At 40.0% G+C, this 25,121-nt stretch overlaps 5 protein-coding genes across 5 annotated transcripts; 3 read left to right on the top strand and 2 right to left on the bottom strand.

Annotated features, from left to right (window-relative positions):
- The first annotated feature begins 282 nt into the window (after positions 1 to 282).
- Positions 283 to 2,366, top strand: LOC107188951 (rho guanine nucleotide exchange factor 3-like). The gene is made up of 5 exons (XM_015577353.1): positions 283 to 435; positions 691 to 932; positions 1,014 to 1,377; positions 1,452 to 1,880; positions 1,956 to 2,366. Exons 1-5 carry the CDS (start codon positions 370 to 372, stop codon positions 2,364 to 2,366), a joined length of 1,512 nt encoding a protein of 503 aa, XP_015432839.1. The 5' UTR covers positions 283 to 369.
- A 643-nt stretch (positions 2,367 to 3,009) lies between these two features.
- On the bottom strand, positions 3,010 to 5,140 carry LOC107189048 (N6-adenosine-methyltransferase 70 kDa subunit). The gene is made up of 5 exons (XM_015577481.1): positions 5,059 to 5,140; positions 4,757 to 4,918; positions 4,471 to 4,669; positions 3,895 to 4,401; positions 3,010 to 3,814 (listed from the first exon to the last, which is right to left on the bottom strand). Exons 2-5 carry the CDS (start codon positions 4,914 to 4,916, stop codon positions 3,010 to 3,012), a joined length of 1,671 nt encoding a protein of 556 aa, XP_015432967.1. The 5' UTR covers positions 4,917 to 4,918; positions 5,059 to 5,140.
- A 90-nt stretch (positions 5,141 to 5,230) lies between these two features.
- Positions 5,231 to 6,266, top strand: LOC107189045. Its single transcript, XM_015577479.1, has 3 exons — positions 5,231 to 5,407; positions 5,495 to 5,576; positions 5,927 to 6,266. The coding sequence occupies exons 1-3, from the start codon at positions 5,339 to 5,341 to the stop codon at positions 6,253 to 6,255; spliced, it is 480 nt and encodes a 159-aa protein (XP_015432965.1). The 5' UTR covers positions 5,231 to 5,338; the 3' UTR covers positions 6,256 to 6,266.
- A 10-nt stretch (positions 6,267 to 6,276) lies between these two features.
- Positions 6,277 to 11,789, bottom strand: LOC107188952 (patched domain-containing protein 3-like). The gene is made up of 12 exons (XM_015577354.1): positions 11,656 to 11,789; positions 9,864 to 10,110; positions 9,613 to 9,683; positions 9,114 to 9,329; positions 8,462 to 9,039; positions 7,730 to 8,353; positions 7,532 to 7,659; positions 7,298 to 7,459; positions 6,963 to 7,233; positions 6,760 to 6,881; positions 6,526 to 6,691; positions 6,277 to 6,448 (listed from the first exon to the last, which is right to left on the bottom strand). The coding sequence occupies exons 1-12, from the start codon at positions 11,787 to 11,789 to the stop codon at positions 6,423 to 6,425; spliced, it is 2,745 nt and encodes a 914-aa protein (XP_015432840.1). The 3' UTR covers positions 6,277 to 6,422.
- Positions 11,790 to 17,852: 6,063 nt separating this feature from the next.
- Positions 17,853 to 19,915, top strand: LOC107188953. The gene is made up of 2 exons (XM_015577356.1): positions 17,853 to 18,810; positions 19,368 to 19,915. Exons 1-2 carry the CDS (start codon positions 17,853 to 17,855, stop codon positions 19,913 to 19,915), a joined length of 1,506 nt encoding a protein of 501 aa, XP_015432842.1.
- Positions 19,916 to 25,121: the final 5,206 nt, after the last annotated feature.

The following is a 25,121-nucleotide window of genomic DNA, read 5'->3' on the forward strand; positions in this document are numbered from 1 at the left end:
TCTATGAATGCATGAAATCCACCATGTACGATAAAAATATAAATACGTAAGTATAGTTTATAATTCTATTTAAGTCATAATTCTTTATATTTGCCTCAGCGTTAGGGTGATCACATAAGGAAAACTGTAACACAAATACATATATGTATATATATAATGTAGTGTAATTTAATCTGTTTTATTCTAGAGTCTAGAGTTTACGTCTGCGAAGTTTGTACTGATGAACCGCTTTTCTCAAAGCTTGCATCACTTGCATCTTGCAACGGTTACTATTTTCTCAAGTGTTCTCAAGTCTTCTGAGCATGAATACTTATGTAGTTGTATTATGAGTATAGTTTGTGCGTGAATGTTTGAAAACTAAACAGCAACATGAATGATGATAGTAATAGCACGATTAAAAATGTTTTTCCGGAGCCACGAAAAAAATTCTGGCTGGTAAGTTTTTATACACTTGCCGGTAATATTCAAAACCAATTTTTGAATAACCTGTGCTGTTATTTTAACTGACGTATAATGACATTCGTTTTTTTTTGATCTTGTATATTAAACGTTTAATTTTTCAAATTTCTTTGAAAGTATAGAAGACCAGTGATTTATGATATATTAGCCTTATTTATATAATGTTTATATTATTTTCGTACTTACTGTAAAACAAGAGGGGAGATAAAATTTCATTTTGTATTGCATTAGCGATCGAGAAAGCGTCCTAAAAGTGACGCTGTCAGTATTAGTTCAATGGATATATCCATAGAATCAGATTTGGGAAAACAAAAGAAAAGAAGGAGAATCACAGAAGTAGCCAGCAGTATTTTCTCCTCTTCTACCCTAGGTAAACAAACAAATATTCTTCATAGATCTTTCACAATACAGCAAAGTACAACAGATTTATCTTTTGTGGATAATGAATCGGATTCAAGAACACTAACAAAAAAGTGAGAAGAAAATAATTTTCAGTAATAGTTTCACTCAACGATGATTGTGTTCATCTAACTTTAATACTTTTGATTGTTTAGGCACAAGGAAAATATTGAAAACACTAATAGTCTTACACTGAAAAGTTGGGTACTTGATGTTGCAAATATAAGTACCAAAGATAGATCAAATTATACCTTAAGTCGCACGGAAGTTAAAAGGCAAGAAGCAATTTATGAATTATACTGTGGAGAAAATGTGCTTATCAATGACCTGTCTGTTCTCAAAGATTTTTATTATGAGCCACTGATACCTACTGGTATCTTTAATTCTGAGGAGTTACTTACAGTTTTTGGAGGTATAGCTCATCTGATTGAAATACATACCAGATTAAGGGATGAATTGGTTCAGTTAAGAGACCAAAATGGATGTACAGATATTGTTGGTCCTACAATATTAAATTGGGTATTATTATTATTATATGTAATATTACATTTACTCACTGAGTTCAAAAACTCAGTAATTTATAATTCTTTCAGACCCCTACCTTAACAGAACCTTATTTGGAAAGGTGCAGAACGCAAATATGGGCCAAACACTTGTTAGATGAAAAAAGACTAATGAATAAGCGTTTCCAGTCGTTTTTAAAAAAACGTTTGGAGTCTCCTCATTCTATTGATTTGTGGACATATATAGATGTCGCAAGATCAAGGATTGTTAAGTATCCATTATTAGTTAAAGAAATACTCAGGCATACTCCAGTCAGTCATTCTGATCAATCATCTTTAAAAGAGGCATATGATATGCTATCCAAATTACTCAATGATATAGATGGAATCATGGGAGCTGCAGAATGCAAGTTAGCACAATCAAAAATTCATGTAAAATCAGAATATGATCCTTGTAAATGTGTTGAAAGTGCAACAGAACTTATCACTGAAGGACAGCTTAAAGATACACGTGGCATAGTAAGAGCAATTTATAGTAACTTTTGTCACTTTCATGATGATTGTAAATAAATTTATTATTGTTCATTTTTATAGAAATTTCAGTGTTTCCTCTTTGATACTGGTTTTGTAATAACACGTAGGACAAGATCCATGAGTAAAAAGTACAATTTGTCTTCTCCTGTAATATCTAAAGAACAGATGTGCATGAACACAGAAGACAAGTCTCTCGAAATTTGTGAGTTCAAAATTGGTGATTATGTTTTCACAACAGAAGATGGACATGGAAAGAGACACTGGATTGACTCATTAAGCAAAGTTTGTAGGTTCAGAATTGATTCGGTAGAAAATGAAATTGATGTCAATGAAAAAGAAAATAAGGTTTTGACACCAGTAAAAAAGAATCAATCTAGTAGATCCACTATAAATAAGATAAGTGAAAATAACTTTCTGACATTAAAAAGAAGCTTCTTGAGACAAAAACGTAACAGTATTGATTGTACTTAGTTATTAAACATTTTTAGACTCGTGTATTATACTCAATTCCAAATTTTTGTATTCATATATTTATACATATATGTAGAATTTTTTTGTATGTCTAAATATTTCTAAATATTATCGTACTAAAAACAATTTCGTGTGTATCATATTTGGAGATTACATTCCATTTTCAGTACAATACCAGAAAGTATATTTGCACAAATACATGTACTTATATATATTGTTTAAGTATTTCGAGAAGAACAATATTGGTGTAAAATATATAAATTATACATATATAACTAAATAATCATTGAAGTGCTAATGTAAAGGTAACAGATGTAGAAGTTTGGAAACATGCTTGTCAAAGCATGAACGAAAGAAAAAATATGTACAAAAATATCTTTAATATCATAAGTTTGGAAGATCGATTTGTATTGTGATAATATCCAGTATGTGATTATATCATGCTTATCCCAAAAGGCAGTTTATATATACCTATGTATACATGTATTTAAAAATGAAATTATTTTTCTATGAATATCGTATACTACAATATAAGCGTATGAACTGGAAATACGTTTTTAATTTTCATCCAACAGGATTTTATTTTCATAATGTTCGTAATAAAATAACAGTTCCCTTATTTCACAATATTCTGAAATACTCATTATGGTTTAGCTGGTTTCATTGAGTTTCCGTCTGGATAACGTTTTTTGAAAGCTTTGATGAGTTGAGGGTCAATCAAGTGAACACCATCTACTTGATTACCAAGTGTTATCCAATTAGGTTGGACATTATGCGGTCGTCCAAATAATTCAATCTTCCTTGTACCTGGACTCATACGTTCGATAATTCCATAAATCTCGTCAGGCTTGTGACTAGTGGCACGGACTTCGGCCACAATAACATCACTATCCAGTCCTCTATTGATTCTTGGGGTTCCTTTCATTCCAACCAGACAATGCTCCTTACCATGATTTAACCAATGTCCTGTCCTGCCTGTTCTTATTATCCTTTGTAACTGATTTGTTTTGACCCATATAATCTCGTCAACTCTTTTATATCCCCATAGTTGTAAGCATTCTCTGCCAAGTTCCATTGCTCTTCCTGTTACCCATAAAAATAGAAGACCTTCATCTTGAAGTGCCGGTATACCAAGCTGCCTCATTTCATCGTCAGACATTGTACCATATGGCAATTCCATGTGGATATCCCATGGAGGATCAGCCATTATAACAGCAAATTTACCAAGTACAGTCATGTCGAGATAACGTAAATCACATTGTATCCATTGTGGTGGGTAAAGAGTTAATTCACTGCCTAGCGATCCGCTGGCGGTTGGACAAGCGACACTGCTACCATTTTTACTATCTAATGTTATAGTTTTATTTACCATTGTATTGCTTGTATTATCCGGATCATTTGGTTCCTTGGGTTGAGTTGTTGGACCATCCACTTCATAATGAACATATCTAAGTAGTAGAAAATTTATATAAATAAAACAATGTAGTAAAGTGTTTTTAGTGTTTGTAAAGTTTTTCGAAATACATACTTGCATGTGTCCATATGAAAACAGGTGTTCAGGAAGCTACAATCACCTAATGATTCATCTGTATGACTTTGAATGATCTTTTTGAAGTGAAGTTTTTTGCACTTTTCCACAAATCCCGGCCCACCATTCAATTTAACACAATCTACTCTTGTGCCATGTGGACAGAATTCCATGACCTGAGCTCCTCCTTGGGATCGAAACCGTTCAGCCAATGATTTCTCCTTAGATGTTTGCTTTGATAATAAGTCCAAAATCTGCTCTCCAACCTTTTTATTTTCCTTCTCTCTAATTGTGGGCATTGAAATTAAAGACATTATATCCTCAGTATTCTTTTTATCCAATTTAGATTGCTTCTCTGCAGGCATGTAATCATTCAATTCAGATGCAGATGTTTCTGCACTCTCTGGATATTCAGTGTCATCGGACTGTGATTGATATGACGATTGAGATTCTGTCACTGATAACACAGTGTACCCAAAAACACCATTCTCTGTTACTTCCTTAATCCTGAAAGAATATTTAATTATTTCAAAGCACAAGAAATGAAGGCATAAAATGATGAAGAAACTTACTAACTTAACAATATCTTGAGCCGCCAGCTTCTCCAAAATTTTATGAATATCTGGTGAAGATATATCTGCATTCAGATTCTTGCGAAGTTGATCTATCAATTCTGCTGATGTAATTGGTAAATTAGGCAATGATTCATGCAATATGCATAAGACATCCCTTTCATATTCACTGTGATCTGCCCTTTGTGCATGTCCAATAGAATCTACAACAATTGTATTACTTTTTCTGTAAACACAAGATTATAATATAATATATAAATAAAGAAATTAATATTGAAGAATTCAATTACCACTGGTAAGAGGCGATTTACTGGTCAAGGTGGATGATACCGGTGTTGCAGAAGTAAGAGTAAATAATTCATGTCTCTCACGTTTTCTCTTCTGTAGTTTCTCCCGTAGACTATTTCTCTTTATTTTAATTGCTTGAATTTCCTCAAAGGCGTCTGACATGTCTTTCCAAAAAATATTTAAATGTAAATGTTACAAGTAAATATTCGTTTTTATAAGTAAATGTTGCAAGTAAAAGAATCAGTTAAAAGGGAATGAGAAGAAGTCTTACATTTGTTACAAAGGATAATAAAATATTTCATACCTTGTGACACCGATTGGAGTAATTTAAATTGCTTATAAATACATACGTTTTAATCGAAAACACCTATTTATACCTAAAAGCCTTTAAAGACTGTTGACTGTTGACTGACTGCTGTTGACAGAGAACCTAACTCAATCTGAACTAACTTTAACTGAGAGAAGTGAAACACATGGCCGCATTGGCAGATTCACTGGATTCACCGTCATCGTGTGTCTGATTTTTAAATATTGCTGTTACTACTATTAACAATTGTTGTTAAGACTTCTTCGTTAACAGAAAAATGTCAAACACCAAGGAATTCTTCCTTTCTATTGCACAGCGTATTTTCAGCAACTGGACTGCGTTAAAGGTAAGAATACTTTGTCTCTTTTTTTTTAAATTTATAACAATCACCTTAGTTTGTTGTATTTTATTTTATGGAATACGTTCTCATTAGATGGCAGTAGAACATGGAATGGGACCGAAGGAAAGAGCAATAGATTTTTGTCCTTACATGACGGAGGTTATATTTATGAATGGTTAGTTGTTTTCACTTATTTATTACTGCAGGATGTTCATAAAATGTTTGACCAAAGTACAGAAGCTTGTTCTATCACATGTGTTTGACAATCCATACAACAATATTTTTATTTTCTGTAGTTAGTTTCTCTTTTGATGGATTTTAGCAATATACTTATATTTCATTTTCCATGTTTTTTTCATGGATACATATACTTTGCACATTTCTTTCTCTGTGTAACATGTTGATTATTTGTTAATTAATATAAAATGAATAATAATCAGTACATTACTAAAATTTGGTCAAATATTGTAACATATTGTATTATTTTAGAATTGTGTTTTAATTGTCTATACAATAATTCCTCAGAGAATTTAAACAGCAGTGAAATTGCTAATGAATTAGAAGATTACATGGAAGAGCATTTCAACACTGAACTACAGGACAACAGTGCCATTCAAGTTGCAGAAGAGCTTCTGAGGTTTTTCAATTATTGTGTTAAGAGTAATGAAAGTATAGCAGTAACAGAGATTGAGAAATTACCACCACTTCAGTCATGGCTTGTCACAAATGAACCTGTGAGAAGAACTCAAAATCCTGTCATTGTTGAAAATGATAGTTCAGAAGATGAGACAGCATCACAGGAAATGCAGGTGACAGATGAATGGACAGAAGTAAGATCTAGACGGAAAAGATAACCAGTACAGGATATGTGAATTCATACATTTTTATTTGTTTTTATATGAAAGAATGTACAAACTACTGTCTTACAGTACATGTGCATTGTGTCCATAAATGCAATTTATATACTAGGATCTTGTAACCAAAATACTTATCTAAGCAGTCTTTTAGACACTGCCAAATTTCATTTGGCAGTTCTACTTCCTGAATCTGAAAAGGAAAGAGTTATTAAAGTATACAAGATTATATAGATAAATGTTTTGTACATATATTGCAATACATTTTACCTTTCTCATTTTGAGATAAAGGAACAGTACAGTATCCATTGTGTTCTCGCGAAACATTCGCCTTTTTTATTTCAGTTCTTCTTTCTCCAGGGCCCAGTAAGCTTAAGATTACTGGTAAGAATAGTAGTCCATGAAATAAACCAAACATTACTACACATGTGAATAACTGAAATAATAAAAACTGTTACGTATCTAAAAAAATAACAAATAATAAATGAAAGTGTCCAACGTTACCTTAAAGAAAGTACTAAATATGTAAGCTTCACTGGAACCCAGTAACACAAATGCGAGGAACGTGCTCAAACCTCCATTAAATACGGCTGGTCCAATGATAGAAAGTGTTGCAATTGCACGTTCTATAAAAACCATTTAATAGACACGAATGTTAGAATTTAGTTCTCCTCAAACTAAGGCAAACACATTGTAATAATGTTTACCTTTCTTACTGCCCTTTGTACGGATAAATTCCAGTCCAATATGAGCCGCATAATCAACTGCTAACCCCGCACATAGTAAAATCATAATACTCGAAGACATTTCGATAGTCAAGTTTAAAAAGTACATAGAACCTAATAAATCAATGAGCGTGAATAAAACGCAACAGAGAACCCAAAAGGATGCCTTAAAATCTCTGAGAAATATTACTATAACCACTCCGATAGTTATTATCTCGAGGCACAAGTTTCTAGTCAACTCCTCTCCTATCACCTATGAGAGAATTGCCGTTTAAAAATGTAGAAAATGAAAAAATTTCAACCAAGATTGTTATTACCTTGTTCGCGGTCCAAGAAACATAATCTGGCGAGAAAATAGCAATATAGTCGGTTCCCTGGGAGAAATTAGTACCCTGAACTGTTTCTCTGATTGACTCCATTGCTTGTACTTGTTCTATGGTTGTGTTGATGAGTACATGTTGTATTGGAATTTGTGATGTCTAAGGAAAGAGTAAACATATGCTGTTTAAGAACAGCAGTTAAACATATAACGGTTGCATGTTTATAAATACCGTTATATTATATTCTCCGGCTGGAATACTACTGAACTTAATATCCTTAATATATGCTTGACCTTCCTTAGTCAGAAGTAAATATTCGGTAAGGACATTATAATATTCTTCGCTGCTTTCAATCTCACCTGAAACAGCCAACAATGGTCTATTGATTGATTCTCAAACAATTCCTAAATATAATTAATTCAAGGTTACCTTTGTTAGTAGCGTTAAGCCACTTTTCATAGGCAATGAACCACGGTTCAAGAGTGCCGTTATTAATGAACCGATTCGCTTTTAGACCTTCTACCAATCTGAAGAGGGAGTCACGATCCTCGTAGTAGTCCACGCCGGTCATGTAAATGCCGGCACGTTTTCCGTACTTTGGAAAGTACTCTTTCAGCTTGTTATTGAATTGGATCGGATATGAGTCCTGGTTTAAGTACCAAAGCGGATCGAAGTTTTGCTCCAGCTGGAAAATGGCCCACGTGTTGACGCACAGAAGGCCACCGGTGATCAACAGTATGATCGTTCTCACGGAGTTCTTGACAACCCACGGACCGATGTAATTCTCAAAGAGAATCTGCTGAGTGTTTCTTTGACTGCACTCGTTCGGTTTCCAGTTCAATCTTGGACGACAGAAACAGCCGTCCTTACGAGCCTGGAGCCTCTTTTCATCGTACACCAGGCAGCTCATGAAGAAGGTGACCTCGTAGATGTACAAGAAGAGGATACCCAGTGTGGCGAACGCGTAAAAGGATCTTAGACACGGCATCACCGTCGTGATGCCGAAGGCAAACGCGATTACGTTCGTGAATGAAGTCACTGTGACGGACATGCCTTGAACATAGAAAGAAAGAATCGCTTAGATTAATCCCCTCGTTCCAAGAATCTATGAAACTCGTGAGGAACAAAGTTGACTCTTTAAATAATCGACGATCGCCTTACCCGACTGTTGCATCGCTTTAGCGATCCGAACCGGAAGTTCCAGAGCCTGATCGGTCTCCGGCAAGTTCGTCAGGCTCTGCATGATCACGAACATGTTATCGACGCCTATACCGAGCAACAGAAACGGTAGAATCGAATGTAGCGGCCCGTACGAGTATCTCAAGTAGTAACACAACCCGTAAGAGGACAGGATCGCTTGGCCGACCACAAAAACGCCCATTAACGACAGGTAAATCCGTTGCTCCAAGGCGTTACATTTACCGATCATCGCCGTCACGTAAACCACAATCAACGATATACCGCAGCACAGCACTGTCAGATTGCTGTTCAATATCTGGTGTAAGGTGTCTATGTAACTTCGCGTGGCAATCGCGTATACCTCGACCCCGGCCGGCAACGTGACGTTCCCCCGGAGAACGCGATCTATGAATTCCAGCTCCCATTCCTCCGAGTTCGAGTTTGTTTTCTGCAGCAACCAATTCAGGATCGTCGCCTTCGCGCCACGAATCCGACCCTTTTTGTCGTATGAGAGTCCCGAGAGCAGAGGACTGATGTCCAGCAACAGATTGCCAGCGATCCTGAAAGCATATTTTACACACAGTCACCATGGAACGGTTCGATCGATCGCGATTTTCTCGCGGGGGTAACTCACTTGTGCCTCAACGCCTTGTTCACATCCTCGACGATTTCCTTTTTCGTCAGATTACGAACGTCTTTCGACAAACCAGTGTCCCAGAGTTGCACGATCGACTGATATATACAACCGTCCTTGAACGCTGTGCTGTTCAGCTCGGCGAGAATGTCCTCGGTGATGTCGAGGTCCTTGAAGATATCCGTGGTGTCCGTTTTATTGAACCACGTGAGATACCTATAATCGGAACACATTGTTTTATCGATGGTTCAAACGGACGATATACAGCAGTGTTTCCGAACGTGGGACGTAAGCCCCACCGAGGAACAATCCAAAGATTTTCGGGGGCAATTAACAAATTGACAATCGTCACCTAATCGGCAACAGTTTTACCTATGTGCCTTTACTATTGTGCTAGGCGGGACATCGAGATCTTTGAGGTATTTAGGTGGGGCATAATCGATAAAAGATTAGGAAACACTGATCTACGGTATTCCGAGTCGATTCACTCGAAATTTACCCTGCGCACACGTCTTTCCAAGTGCTATTCTTCACCCGTACGTTCTTCACGATCTGCTCGATCTTGCTGATCTGCGAAGAAATAAAGTACACATCTGAAAGTATGTTTGTCGGACGGCATGATATTTAGCCCACAGATTCCAGTGGAAGCCAAATGTCGTGGGTCTATTGAATCTTTGACTGACTCGTGCGTGGGAAAGTAGAAAAGAACCTTCGTAGACACGCGAATAATTTCATGATCGCCTTATGTACCGAACGCAGCACTTCGGGCTCCAAAACGTTGGGGGCGGTCACGATGATGCTCTCGTATCGGAACTCGTCGTGGAAGTGGTTCCTGACCCAGGTGGCGTCCGCCCGTACTATGGAGTCGTCCGGCACGAACATCTCGACGTCATCGACGGCCTCTTTCCAAAGCAGCATACCCGGTATACAGACGCAGTTCATGACAAAGGTGACCAACAGCCATAGCCAGGGCCGTTTCCCGATGCTCAGTCCGATGCTGAGGAAGAATGAAAGGAATTCTAGTTATTACCACACCACACTGATAAGAACGAACCACTGGAAGATGGCAAACTCCGATGTATCCTCTTCTTAGGATGCTAAAAACGAGTTATCGTTGTTGAGCAAACGAAAGTCGAGTTACAACCGCAAAAGTAGGTACTCTCAGTTTTTCAACGTTAGTTCCTAACAGGTTTCTATATTCTATCCTAAACAGTTCCTAAACTAGAAGTTAAGAGACCTTTCCAAGAGGAGATGTCCAGTCAGCACAATTTCGTGTAAAATAGGAATCAACCCATCGGAATCGATCCAATTTTCAGAGGCAATTGTCGTATGGGATCCACGATTCAATACGAAAGAATTTTCGTCGATTTAATTGGTCAATAGAAAGGGCGACGACCCCTTCAATGAAATAATAAGAAAACCGCGGGCGGGTTGGCGCCTAAATCAGGCTCCTGCCGTCTTATATAGGCCAATCATAATTCGTGGAACGAAAGAAGTACGTTTGATTCGGCTAATTAAGAGGGCCGCGATGATCTCACCGTAAGTGGATTAAAGTGATGGAAGGTTCCAACCTATGAAACCGAACCGAATGGTAATGTAATTACCTTCAACGAGATTCATTGCAACTGTTGATTGTCTGTTGAAGATGGAACCCGGCGGAGATTGATCGACGGAAAATTGTGATTCGACCGAAGATCGAATCCAGATCAGCCGGTTTTACTGAACCGTCGACAATGGACGCTTTTATTTTTAATTATTGTTCGCGTATTCGATGGCAGAAACTTACATTTTATATCCTTCGAGGACTTTCGTTCCGAATAACTGATAAAATTTTGCATTAGTGATTGCATAAATGGATATTTACGCTAAAGAAAAGCAACGAATATGTTAAAGATCAATTCCATTACTGTCGAGAATTTCAAAAACGAAGAACACAATCTTTCCGTTCGAAACAACGGATCGTAAACATTTATCGTAAAAGTACATGGACCTCCTTGTAGTTCCTGCCTCTAAAGGCAATTAAATTCTCTGTATGATATTACCATTGACGGACATATATCTCAATGTCAATTCGTCTAGAGGAACCTACTATTTAACCCTAGACCCGTCGTGACGGCGGTTTTGGTGACAGTGCAGAAAAATCCGTGATAACGCGTCCAGCAGAAATGTTCACGGCCACGCTTAATTCGCTGATATCCGATCTATTTTTTCCTGTCTGTCACGGCGAGGAACGATCACGCGCCTCGACACAGACCAACGGACACGCGTAACCTTTTTTAAATCCGTTTCCAGGGAGAACATGCCCGAACCATCAAGGATGAACATCGATCGTCGAAAGTCTTCATCGAATCCTCGACATTGAACAATCCTCTATCGAAATCAGATCTTTCTGGAGGACTTAAACATTCTATCGGAAGATCCCATAGAAACTGGTACCAAAAAATCGAAAGAAGGGACTAGAGTCCTTGCAACACAAGATAGTCCTAGAGGTTTCTCCCGCGGGATCAGAAGAATAGGGGAGGTCATGCTGTAATCCACTCACCAGTAAAACACACGATCCGAATTTAGATGAAAGTCTAGCAGTATATCCTTCAGCCGGGTCCACGTGGTGGTGGTAGTGGTAGTGGTGGTGGCGGTGCTGTTGTTGCTGGATCCGTTTCCTCGTTGTGTTTCCATCGTCTGTGCGACGCTCAGGTCGTTCCGACGCCAAATGTCCACTGGTAGCGTTACTAAGCCACACACGGTCGAGTAGTCCCGGCCCAAGCGTGCATGTGACCAACGGTGGAAGTAATCTGCGACAATTATATAACGTTCGCTCCGGACGATGGTTCGGTTGCACGGCCCGCGGCTTGGGCTCTCTCTGTGATGGGCCTCGGGAGAATGAGGAGGAGCGTGCACGTCGTCTGTCACCCCTCCTATTGTCTTCTTCCAGCGGGTCACCGATTTCGATATATCGTCGTCCGAATTCTTAACTAGTTCCAGCTCCATTTTTCGAAAACAAATTTAGTTAATCGATGTCGTTGGTCCAAAGAATATAAATCACCAACTTCAACCTAGAAAACAACAAATACTCTTTCAAGTTCGAACACCATAACTTTGAAAGGTTTTTCTCTTAACGGATGTAACTCGGAATACTAAGAACAATTAAAAACTTCTCTCGGTAATAAGATAAATAGCTATGCCGTAGATGATATTATAGTGTGTTTGAATCTTTTACTACTTTTCTGCTTGTATAATGTTAAATCTTCGTGAAGTTTAAACTCAGATTTCTCGGTTTAGAAACTAGTGGAGACTGAGTGTGACGAATGTGTTCTTGGTGGCCGATGACGCGACACTGGGTGTCGTGCATCAATTGGTACTTTTCAGGTATCCTAGAGTTATCGAATGTTTCACGACAATATTTTGTTAATTCTTGATGAAAAGAGCCAGCCACTGGTGAACGTTATTCGCGAAACCAAACGGTCGTCATAATGTTGAAGCGTATCTGCGAATTCGACGCTTAAAAATGATCACAATTTTTGGGAACTTTTTTCTAAATAACTGTACAAGGTGTCTCGATAAAAGTTTTTACGTTTCATTAACCTATCTTTAAACACTAACTTCTCATTTTTATACAGTCATACGAAAGATTGTTTTCTTCTTACAGAGGGTGCTGATGTAGGTTCCTTAAAAAAAGATCGTTTGCGGTGTGTAACTTAGCACATTAGTCAACACGTTAAATGACATATTGCTCTAGGATTTAAATAGCGAAATCACGTGAAATCCGTTAAACAGATCCTCCAACTTCGAAGCCATTTTCTCGTTATATACTCGTGAAACATTTCTCCGTGTTCTTCCGTTCAGAATGTCCCGGGACACGCGATTGCAAGTCAAGTCGCTTTATCTGATATTAGAAACAAAGCAGGGGTATCGTTTATACAATACGATCAGCATAATTCTAGATCGTATATAGCAATACCCTGCCGCTCTCCACAGAAATAAAACGTCAAGGAAGTCGACGCGATACCAACGTGTTTTTGCGATCCGGGAATTGTTTATTTTCGTTTCATTTTTTTCACTATCATCTTCGATCTCTTCCCATTAAAATGAAACACATCGTCTCCGTCACGGTAACATTAATGTAGTCCATGCTGGTCGCGTTTCTAAATAACATAATCTCTGCGTTTAGTTTCTTTAACCAGATTAAAAATCTTTTTCTTTATTCTGCTCGTACGAACGTAACTCGATCCTCCAGTTTCCGATTCCTTTTCAAACAGGAACCACCTATTCTCGTTGATACGCGCTAGTATTCGAAAACGGAGCGCCACTTTTGTGTCAGATATTAAGAAAACAAAAAAAAAAAAAATAAAATCGATGTAGGATACGAGGTAAGTGGATTAATCCTCGTTTCAACGGCTGACGAGACGAATCTGTGACAATGTCATCGCTGGGAGGGACAGATCGGATGACGACGGAAAGGCAACGGAAACAAAATGCTTGAACTACCGTTCATTCGGTTCGGTTCACTCTTGTTTCTCGGTCAGATAATCGCTCGATAACCACCGCATATCACGGTTACATTATGACCCGATCCGAGCACGCACACACACGCAGGTGGATCGGCGGCTTTCGGTTCTAGGCTGACGACCCACATATTCTGTTTAATTAACGCTCCTCTTCGAAAGTTGTCGACCTGCGAGGAGGTGCCCGGAACTTTTCAGTCTTTAAGTGTTTTATTTAATTTCGAAAACGTGTGCTTGTGTCCTTAATTACTCAAACGACATAAAGTCGTGGGTGGTGTGTGATCGAGCATACTGGTAATCGGTAGAAGGAAGATTGCGTCTCGGAACCGACTTATTAATTTTCTCGTAACCAGTCGTGAAGCGTTTCCTTTTCGCCTCGTCATTATTCCGATTCCACGGCGCATAGCTATTTGAAACTCGACTCGTTCACGGACGAACGACCGCGGATAAAAGTGATCCTCGAGTTTCGATCTTCCGACTGTCTCCGACATTTCGGCGATTGAATCTGTCATTAGTCACGATCTTCTCATTCGAACCTTTATAATATCCCATATTATAGATCTTCAAACTTGTAACGTAATATTCTAATAATTCAATGATCTACGTTTCGCTGGTTCTCCAACTTTTCTTCCAATGCAGACCTTTTTACTAGATCTCTATCTGTATCTCCATCTATAAAAATAGGAAGAAAATCTTTGAATTTGCATTTTCTCGGAGGAATCGAGAATTTTTATAACTCCAACCATCCCTTGTCATATCTCCTGTTTCAAACATAGTTGCCACCCCGTGGGGAGGGGGAAAATGTTAAGGGCTGTCGTTAAATTTTCCGCTATTAAACGGTGTCAGTACGTTTTTCGTTACCGAGTTATTAACGTCGAAAGTGCAAGTTGGGGTCTGACAGACCCAGCGATGTACAAGCGTCGATAAATCAATGCGGTGGAGAAAACTAAATTCGGGCAAGTGTTATTTGAAGTTCTTGTTTGTGCTGTGCAACTTACTGTGGAGTATGAAATATACAAAATATATTACTTCGCGCGCTTTCTTTCTTTTTAATGAAAAATATATAGAGAATTAAAAGCTATATAAAACCCAGTGTATTAAGATTTTAAGTCGATGTTAAGAAATAATAAAAAAATACGATAAATCAGAAAAGTGGTAACTTTTTTTTCGCTATTCTGCATATCTCCATCCATAAAATAGGAAGATATAAGAAATCAGAATGTAGATGAGCCATTACGACACAAATCTTCTTACAGATCGATACGGAACTGACTTAATTAGAAATATGTAAAGAAAAAAACTCTTTCAAATGCAACAATTCAATGGTCGTACCATCCGAAATACATGAATGTACCACAACTCGAGTGTACAGACTTTGAGTCGCCGGATTTTGAAAAACTTTCACCAACCCCGCGCTCGGAACGAAGTCAAAGTCAACGGCGCGATTCCATCCAGGTAACGACCGCAACGCGGAACCGGCTTTGGCGATCCAGAGGAAGGTAGGGAGCAGTCGAAGTGAATGCCTTTCCCATCATCCGTGGATCTTCAGTATTCCTGGTTCGAGTCGAACCGATGGACGGGTCCTCTCTTCCGGGTCGTTCGTCGTCGTTTCGTGGATGTTGTAATCGCGATTGAATCGTGCGTTGGACACTGGTGCTCGTGGTCGTTTTCAGCCTTCAGACAACTGAAAGTGAGTAAAAACGAATTAGAGGAATTTCTCCCTCGATTAAATCCGATCGAAGACTTTATAGTTAAAATCCTGAACGTCGATTTGAATTAACGTGTTTACCAGATCAAGATATCCAAGTTTCTTCTCATAATATTTCACCACTGTTCAGATTGTTCACCATTTATTCGAGCCAATGTGTCGATGGTTTTGTTATTACAGTTAATGTATACGTTCAGACGAGCACGGTGTTCTGGTTCTGTGGAACTCAATTCTGTTAAGTAGGCAACGGCAATTAAATCTCTATTCCACTTCGATGTCGTTTTTCGTCGAGAATCTGTAACTAATTACCGCCACGGTGTTGTTATTTAGTAGTTTCTTGCCTACGGTAATTACTGTCTTACCTTCTTGTTCCTATGAACGAGCTCCATCCATACATACGAAGCGATCCATCGTTAACAGAGGAGAAATATTTTCGTTTCCTTCACGGCTAGATCCTTCAAGCTCCGCGAAAAGGTGTGTGTCACCGATCGGATGGTGGCAACCGAGGGCGTTTATCGAATTTCTGTCGATCGTTGAATTCGTAATGAATTAACGACGTTTAGAAAGTTCCTGGGAGGTACAGGCGAGCTGTGTCTTTTCGTCAACCTTTCACCGAAAGCGCGTAAATTTTTTCTGTATCTGGAACATCGGTGATTTCTTGATAAATATCATACGGTGACGATAACAAATCAGATTTTCGATGAAATGCAACTCGAAGATAAAAGAAATATAGAGGAGTCCAATGAACTTTTCAGTTGAATCGGACGAAAGTGGGTGGGCATGTCCGTTTCGAGGCGAATTTACATATAACAACCGCTTTCGGCGAGAAACCCAGAAAAGAATGTTTCAGTGCTGGCCATGAACTCCTCTGGATTCGCACGTGGGCTGACTTTTAAAACAGAACCACTCTCTCTGGACGACTTTTCTACAGCGTTTTTAATGGCTTTTCTCCTCGATTATTCGCTGTGCTGTACACACACACACGTCCGAAGAATCTAAGGACTTTCCATTCGATGGGAACGCACCGTAAATTCCCGAATAATTGAATACGGTTATACAATGGCTTGGTGAATCCTGTCTTGCAATCGGAGCTAATGATCATGAGAAAATTCTCGTCTTTCGCTTTCCTTCATTTGCATAACCGGTGCATTGTAATTTTTAACGCAATCGTTATGTTTTTAGAAAAACAGTTCATCCCAGGCAACGTTCTCGATATACAGTGGCTACCAATAGTTTCCGTCTAAACTGTAATTTCACCGAAAATATTAAATACTAATATGATTATATTAGTATTTAATATTTTCAAAAACATCGAAATTACAGTTTGCCTGAAAACTTTTGGCAGCCTACTATACGTAGGATTTTAACGTGCTCTTACAGCAAGTTCACACTGAACTTTGCGATTACATAAACATTTGTCGACTTTACAAGATCAATAATTCACTATGTTTTAAATATTTCTTGTCTGATCTGTACGTTGAATACAGTAGGCGAACGTGTTATGTAAATACAAAAAAGCGCAAAAGATTATCGTTTACAAATTCATTCACGATTCGATCGATCCTTAATCTCTCGATTCGTAATTCCATCGGTCGCTTCACCTCGTGTTAATCTGCATGGAATTGCTTTCATGATGTGGTTGCCGTCTTGTATGAATGATTTCGAATCATTTGCAACAATGAAAATATCTTTACGATCCTTCGTGATCCCGCATTCAGAAGGTAACGACCTCCGTATGATGCAGTGTCGATGTCGGCGGCGAGTTGAAACCATCTCCTTCAATTGGAGAACGATCGATGGAGTTTCCGTGTTGGTGTAACTGCGTTCACCTTGACCGAAGAAAGTGTTACGCGGGTCTTTAACCGGCGGCTGCTCGATTCATGCGCGCGCGCGCGCACCGACTGTCTCGTTGCGTTTACAGCGGTTATTCGTTGGACGTCGCGTGCAATATAATGCATTCCGGTAGATCATATATTCATGTTGACAGGTGTTCGATCTTCGAGAGGATTTTGTTCACAGTCCGTTTCGATTATTCAAAGTATTTCGAAGATAACGCACAGTTGGGTCCAGAATCAAAATTTCGTAGCTCCCATATGCTTAATTTAACTGAAACAATAACAAAATTTCGAAACTCATTAATTCTATTTAAGTGGAAATTGGTAAATAAATTTTCATCAATTTCACTGTATTTTGTCATTTATGGGGCCCATCAATTTTCCTCCACGCGCCTATAAACGACTGTCGGAGTTCCAATATCATTTCTGCATAGCTTCGTGTCTTCCCCACCTTGGCCATTCGCGGCGAATGTAAGTGGAACGACGCGAGAAATGCGTTGGGGCCAGCCTACTTGCTTGTCAGTCGTTCTAATTATGGGAATAAATTTAAAAATAACAAAGGGGTGACTTGTTCATTTTTGTTTGCATTAAAACTCTCTGTCTTGGGATTCTCCTTCGACGGTATTCGAGGGAGGGAAAAGATCGTTTAGATCGACTCGATTTTACGTACATATATCGTATTCTTTTTAGCAACATGAACCTGGCGACGGTCCTGCTGACTCTGTCAGTTGTCCTCGCGATAGGGCTATCGAACGGTCAATTGAACTTCGAGGGTAACCCGCTGACGGAGAATACCGAGTACACCGCTGAAGAATCACGGTTTTCGCGGCGAACCGCAAGACAGGGGGAAACCGCAGCGAACGCGACGTCCACCATGGTCACAGAATTCCGTTCCCAGAAGCTCTATCCGGTACACGAGGATGCAAAGAACGCATCGAAGAAACCGGAACCGAAAAACCGGCCTGTTGATTCGGCCGATCGTTCGGAATTGGGACATCCATCGCAGCCCGAGAATCTCATCACTGTTCAGCCGGAGGCTGTTCAGACATCTCGACAACTGCTCGCCAGCGTCTACAACCAAGCAAACAATGTCATAAACCCGGCAGAGATGGCTTTGAACACGTTTCTGAACTCAAAGACACCGGAAGAGTCTCGTATGTCCCTGGACACTTACCTAGAAAACGCAGATGGCTCTCAGAATGTCCTCGTTGGGGAGCAACCGGGCCAACAAACGGTGTCTTCGGTCAATCAGCAACAATTATCGCGACACACGGTGCAACTGACGTCGCCGGTTGACCAGCAATCGGTGGCTCTATCATCGCCGGTCAATCAGCACCTGACGGCCCAACTGATGCAACAACGACAACCGTTGCAGCCATTCCCCGTTGTTAATCAGAGGCAACACTTGAACGGACAGGTTTACAATATTCCTGTGAACCCCATGGATCCTCGTTTGCCGCACGTGTCCGGTGCGGTTGGTGCTCCATTACCGCAGCAGATCATGCAGACGCCGTACGCGCAGGGATTACAGGCGAGAAACGATATCTTCTATCCTGTCGGATGGCATCAACGCGTGAGAAGAATACGCGGGAGACCGTTCCCGTATACTCAGTCCAGGGGGGGGCCTGGGTTCCACGGTGGGCCTGTGCCAGGTGAGATTCCGACGGAGATGATCTGTCGAAAGTCCATCTTCTTTAGAGAGTCCTGAGAGCCTTTATGTGTTTCGTAAGCGAAGTACAGTTCAATGAATCGTGCTGGTACACTATGTTCCGAATTCTCGACGATACTATAATTAAATCTAGAGTACTTTTAGAGCATAAGATTCCTAAGTGGGCACTACCCGGTGGGCATCTTACAAGATCCCGTTAAAATCGTAGTCTGACAGTTGGAGTCCTTCCCTTATGAATGTTCAGGCGTTATTCTCACCACTGGGCGCTTGACTGGTTCCACGGAACCCCCCAATTATGGGCATGACGTCTGAACATTCATCGATGAGTTACTGTAGTTACTATATTTTCTTTACTTTCAATCTAACTTCCTCAGATTCAAAGATTTACACGCACAACTACAATTTTGATAATAAAGACAGTTTACCCGAACGGGGCACTGAACAAAAAGAAAATGTTGGGAAACTATGCTCTAAAGGTATCAGCATTATTCGTTTACAGACAATCGCGTCTAACGGTGTTTATTGTTGTCCACCACACAGTTCCCTATAAGCCAAAGGTCCCTCCGGTCGAGGTGATCTACACGAAGCCACCAGGCTTCAATCGTGGTCCACCTCCGGTCTTGGGCAATCCTCCGATGCCCTACGAGGACGCAAGTGCCTGGTTCCCGGAGGCTGATCAACCGCCACCTGCGAAAGATGTCTATTATTCTCAGCTGTACGCGCAGTCCTACGATCCTCACTACTACAATTACATCGCCAAGACCGGGAAGATCAAGCCTCACCTGTACGGGAAGCTGGGTAAGTACGACGACAACAGCAACAGCATTTGGTCGGACCTGTATCGGGGCTTCAAGAAGCACGGCCTGAAGAACATCATGACGCCGACGTTCCTGCTGGGTATGACGCTGCCCGTGGTTACCCTGATGCTCACCGCTTTGGTCCAGAAACGATCGTTCGCCGCCCGATCGGACTCGAGAGAGTTCTCCAGGGAGGAGACGATCCAGGAGTACATGGAGCAGCTGCAGAGGGCCGTAGAGTGCTACGAGAGGAAACGAACAAAGAGGGACACCAGCTTTGACGGATGCTGAGTATTGCTGAGACGTGGTCTTGTCTGAAATAATTTATTTGAATGACTCTTCTTCTTCGGGTGTGAATGACTTATGCTGATTCAGAGACGATCGGGAGGATCTACAGAGAGTCTTAAGTATTTACGGTGTTGTATATAATAGTGTGTAAATTAATAATAATAATAATAATAATAATGATAATGTAACGTTCGATGAAAGATCCACAGAACCAAGTAGTGCTTTCTCCGACGATGGATCTCTCTGTCTTTCTCGGTATGGCTGATCATGTGTGACAAATGAATCGTTAGACTCGCGGATACGCCGGGATGAGCGACCTGACGGGAGAAGGGTGACAGTGAATCGTTTCTACGTGAGAAGCGAACGTTCGCGGGTCAATTATCCGTGTGACCCTGTTCACATCCATGTGATAGCGCGTGAACAGTTTTCCTCCTGGCAGCCTTTAATTACCGGGGTGAGGATGTTGATGTAACACGGGAATTTCCGATCTTTCCCTTGTAGTACTTTTACTTTTACAGTTGGATCGTCATTCCTGTTAAGGCTTTCGAGTTCCAACCTGTGTCCTTTTGTAGTTAGCTTCACGTGGGGTCTCCAATGACGCAGACTGCGTATCGTGTAGCGGTCTAAGGTGTATTCTGTTTACATTCCGATTAAATGAGTCACCGACTAGATTTTTTAACTAGTCAACTGTACAGTTAAAACATTTAGATCAGGAGAACTCCAGATTGGGATTAGAGGTGTATGTTGGTGTTTTAACTCTTTGCACTCCTAATTCGTTTTCAATTTTCTTTTCGATAACTCCCTGTTATTTTAAGTGTTTTCTGTAAATACACTTCAAAAGACACTTTTTTCCGTCCAGTGGGGGAAGGGGGAGGCAAGTGCCCCCGTGGCTACGCTCATGCCGATAAGTGTAGTACCTCGACTCGTCTTGCGGTGAGCTAAAAAAAAATAATGCGAAGCGGGAAGTTGAAAGTTTTGCCGCGCACAGGAAAAATGGTTCCAATTCGTAATTAGCAATTCAAATCTCTTCCCGTCAGGAGACTGGCTATAAATATCAAAAGACTTACAAGTATCCAAGGTTTAATTGCGTTTCCTCCGTTCCTCGGTTTTTGGGCGAAACGCAAATGTATACACCTCCAGCGGATCGGCCGGTGTCTTCGACCTACATACTATCGGTGCGTACACACCGGCGAGCCCTGAATTCTGAATTAGAAATGACATCCGCGATTCGTTTGCACCGCAGGGCCCGTGTTGCATCGCATCATGACACAGAAATGGATAACCGGTTTCGGTATTCCGGTGGGTCGGTGATCCAAGCCGATCAAAGTTTTGATTAATCGTCCAGTGACCAGTTTCGGAAACTGGTCCGACGAACGCGTAACCCGTTCCCATTACGCCTATCATCATTTTGGAGCCATTGAGATGCCCACCCCGGGTTTCCTTTCTCTCTATTTATTGAGAAAAAAGAAACGTATGGTTAAGTCGCTTGTTAGTACACTTATGGGAACTAACTTGGGTTGTCGTATAAGTCTTTTAAACCTTTTCCAGATACAATACAGGATGACACAAAAAAGAAGGGTTCCGAATTTCTAGGGTAGATAGAACTTGCCAAATGATAAAAAACAAGTCCTGGATAAACATGGGTCAAAAAAGGAATATTTTCAAAGTTATAAACAATTTTTCCACGGAAGTCACGGAAACGTTTTTCACGAGGAGAAAAAAAAACGTCAAGACCGTGTGGCGAATTATCCTTACGCGATGACGTAACATTCCGAGTACACGACGATAACCGCGATAAGGTCAATCACGATAACCTGCACCATTAATGAGCCACGATCGTGAATTAAGCGTGACGGTTTACGTGCAGACCAGGTTGGCTCGTTTTTAGGCTTGGCCAACGTGAAGCACACCGTGGCCGGAAATCCATCGGTGGAATAATATCTCTGGCCGAGATTTCTTCGTCGCTGAAAATGCTGATCGATCCAGGACACTGAACCGTTCCAATTTACGTTTCGTTGAATTTCGTTCGAGCGATCGATCGTTGTGCATCATTGTTTCATACGAATCTTTCGAAGGTCATGAGAACATTAGGAGCACCTGTTTCGTAAAAACCGTAGTTCCCTTGGGAATAACTTGTATTCCGAATACCGGAAGTCCGCGGGATTCTCCTGCTGTCATCCTTTCGCCTGAAAATTATGTTTCTCAATTATTGTTCGTTCGTTACAATGAAAAAATATATAATGGAGTATCGTTGCTTGTCTTGGATATCGAACCGATTGAACTTATAAATTGGGAACTTAAAACGAACCGCAAGCGTGACCATCGGTTCGACCTTGATAAATTCGATTAGAGTGCAATTAGGTTCCCAAATTGTTTCTGTCTCTGTCAAACAAGAGAAAATGCCCGACGTCTCTCTTCATCTCTCTCTCTCTCTCTCTCTCTCTCTCTCTCTCTCTCTCTCTTTGGAATGGACATATAAATTCATTCTTCAGGAACGGCCGACGAGCCGATTACAATTGAATTATTCGATCGAACGATTGACGGTTTAATTCGTCGGTCATGAGAGCCAGACGCTGCACTTACAGTCCACCGTAACAGGGTGCAATTATTAGTTTCAACCCAACCTCTCGGGGGTCATTAAAACGTCTAATATAACGTGTGCACGCTGCGGTTCTTCTTGTTTGCCGATTTCTCACGGTGGAAGAAGAAAGTGTGACGACACGAAAAATGGAAACAGGTTCGACGAGACACATCGCACTGAGAGTTCTGAATATTGTGTGCATTGTTAATCATAATAATATGCTTTGTTAACGAAAAATATATCGTGTATTTCGTTGCTTCTACATTATCTTTCTACAAATACAACGTGTTTGCGATAGGCAGTGGAAATCGGGGGAAATTAAAGACATCACGCATTGCTGGGCACCGGTATCTGCTGTTTTCTTATATTCGTCGCTGTTAAAAGGAGAAAGATTGCTATCAACGAAGTGACGAACTGATCCTTCGTCGATCATTATACATGCGCGATAAAATTCGGATACAATTAATTACAATTAAAAACAATATTCATTTGGCTTGTCGAACAAACGCTTGCGAAAAGGGAATTAATTCGTAGTCTCGCGAAACAATACATATTCCTTTCTCTTATTTTAATGCTTCGCAAAATTGTTATTTAGATATTTACGGTTACGAATAAAAGGCAGGGATCGGTTAAGACGGGACAATACTTCAATTCGAATGGACACCGAATTATCCATAAATTATACGGTTATACGGAATAAATGAGTCATACGAGTGTTTACGGTGAACCATGAAAGTATTCGAACGATAGGGTAGCCGAAAGTTCATTACTATATGTATCGGCAAATATTCACTTAACATAGACAAATTTTAAGGAAAAACAAACTAAACATTATATGTACTCAGAAACTTTGAAACATATATTACAACAATTTACACGTGAAAACTTATCGTTCAAATACTTTTCGTTACTCTCTGTACATACTGCCTTTTCTTTTGGACATTAATTATTGCAACCAAATACTTGTTACTTCGTTAACTAACCCATTTGTTCCTTCGCGTGCAACAATGGGAATAGGTCCACGAAACAGTTCGTATGTCATTCAACTAGACTAGACTAGACTATTCGCATCTAACGATCAATTAGCACGACGATTTCGCGTCTTTGTATGTGTCTTCTCCGTTTGTGTGTGCACGTTATTCAATAAATTACTAGAAATCAATCGGCGTTCCACAACGATCGCTTTGGATAAGTTTCAAAAACAATAATACAAAAAAAATGAATAAAGTAAACAATACCTTGGCACGGCCTGTGGCTTTCATAGAGGACACAGGTAGAGGAGTAGAAGGATCAAAAGAACAGGCTGTATGTACAATTTACTAAAATAGATTCTAATTTGCTCCATAAAAGTCACAGGTACTCTACGGATAAGACTCCTACAAAATAATCTCTCATACCTAAAAAAAAATGTATATATATGTATATAACATTACGTATTGCTTTCAATCTTGCAACACTCTATATGTGTATAAGTAACTGTGTATAATTGCCCTTCACTATTTCCGGAGTTACTAGTTTCACAGAGCCACTTCTCTTCGCAATATATATTGGGTTAGCGTCGCGATCCTGCCTCGTACAACGATATACACTTTCTTCCACTTGACTGTAACTAAAGTTTCTGAGAGAAAACTGTGGTTTTAGAAGCGTGTTCCATCGTTGCGCCATTATTGGCGAAGCCAAAGCACAGGAGTGAACTAATTTAGTCGCTCGAGGCCGCTGTTTCTACCATTATAGCCAAACTACCCCTATCTCTCTGTATATGGGTCTTATTACTTCTGAAACAGAGTTTTTTTTATCTTACAATATTATGATGAGTACACACAAGTTTATTACCAGTTTGTATTGTCTAATTACTCGAATAGATCCTATAAATAGTAGTGGATACAATGCTAGGGTGTATGTGTGTGTGTGTGTGTAAGTTGTCGGAACATCTTCCGAAGGACACAATTTAGAGCTGGCAGCCTCGAACAGCATCAACCTCTAACTCTTCCTATTTTCCTTTAATTCACTAAAGCTAAAACAACTCATAGACCAGCTCTGCAAACGGTCGGGGGGTTTCATTCTACTGGAGGTGGTCATCTTCGTCTCAGCGAACGTCTGGATTGTGCTCATGTGCATTTATCGGTGTGACCAACCAAAACGTATGGCTGGATTAAGTGCAGGCTATGTGCGTTTTCAACTTTTTTTATAGTTTTGTTTCATTTTATACTTTCTCCTTTCGTTCTGTCCATTAGACCTTTTTCAGTCAGTGTTTCATTGTGGCCGTGAAGAAGATCTCTGTAGTTAGGTCGGCTTGCGATTTAACTTCTGTCACGTTGATAAGAAATTCTGTGATCACTGATGTTGGCGAAAACTGTTTCATGGGACTAGATGAGATTTAATGTACAAAGCAATAATCGGCGATAAACACTAAAACAATTGATCTTAAATCACGCATACAAAATCAGATACTGATGAAACTTGAAAAGATTTGACTTGTGGGCCTGACCATGAGACTCCGAAGAGGATACTGGTCTAGTCACTATTCGGTCATCCTACACTTGCTTATCAGACTTCATCTCCAGAAGCAAACTTTTCAGTACCTATCACTAATTACGCAGATGTTACACAATCTCAGTTGATTCAGAA

The sequence above is a fragment of the Dufourea novaeangliae genome, unplaced genomic scaffold, assembly GCF_001272555.1.
Source record: "Dufourea novaeangliae isolate 0120121106 unplaced genomic scaffold, ASM127255v1 scaffold125, whole genome shotgun sequence".
Lineage (NCBI taxonomy): Eukaryota > Metazoa > Arthropoda > Insecta > Hymenoptera > Halictidae > Dufourea > Dufourea novaeangliae.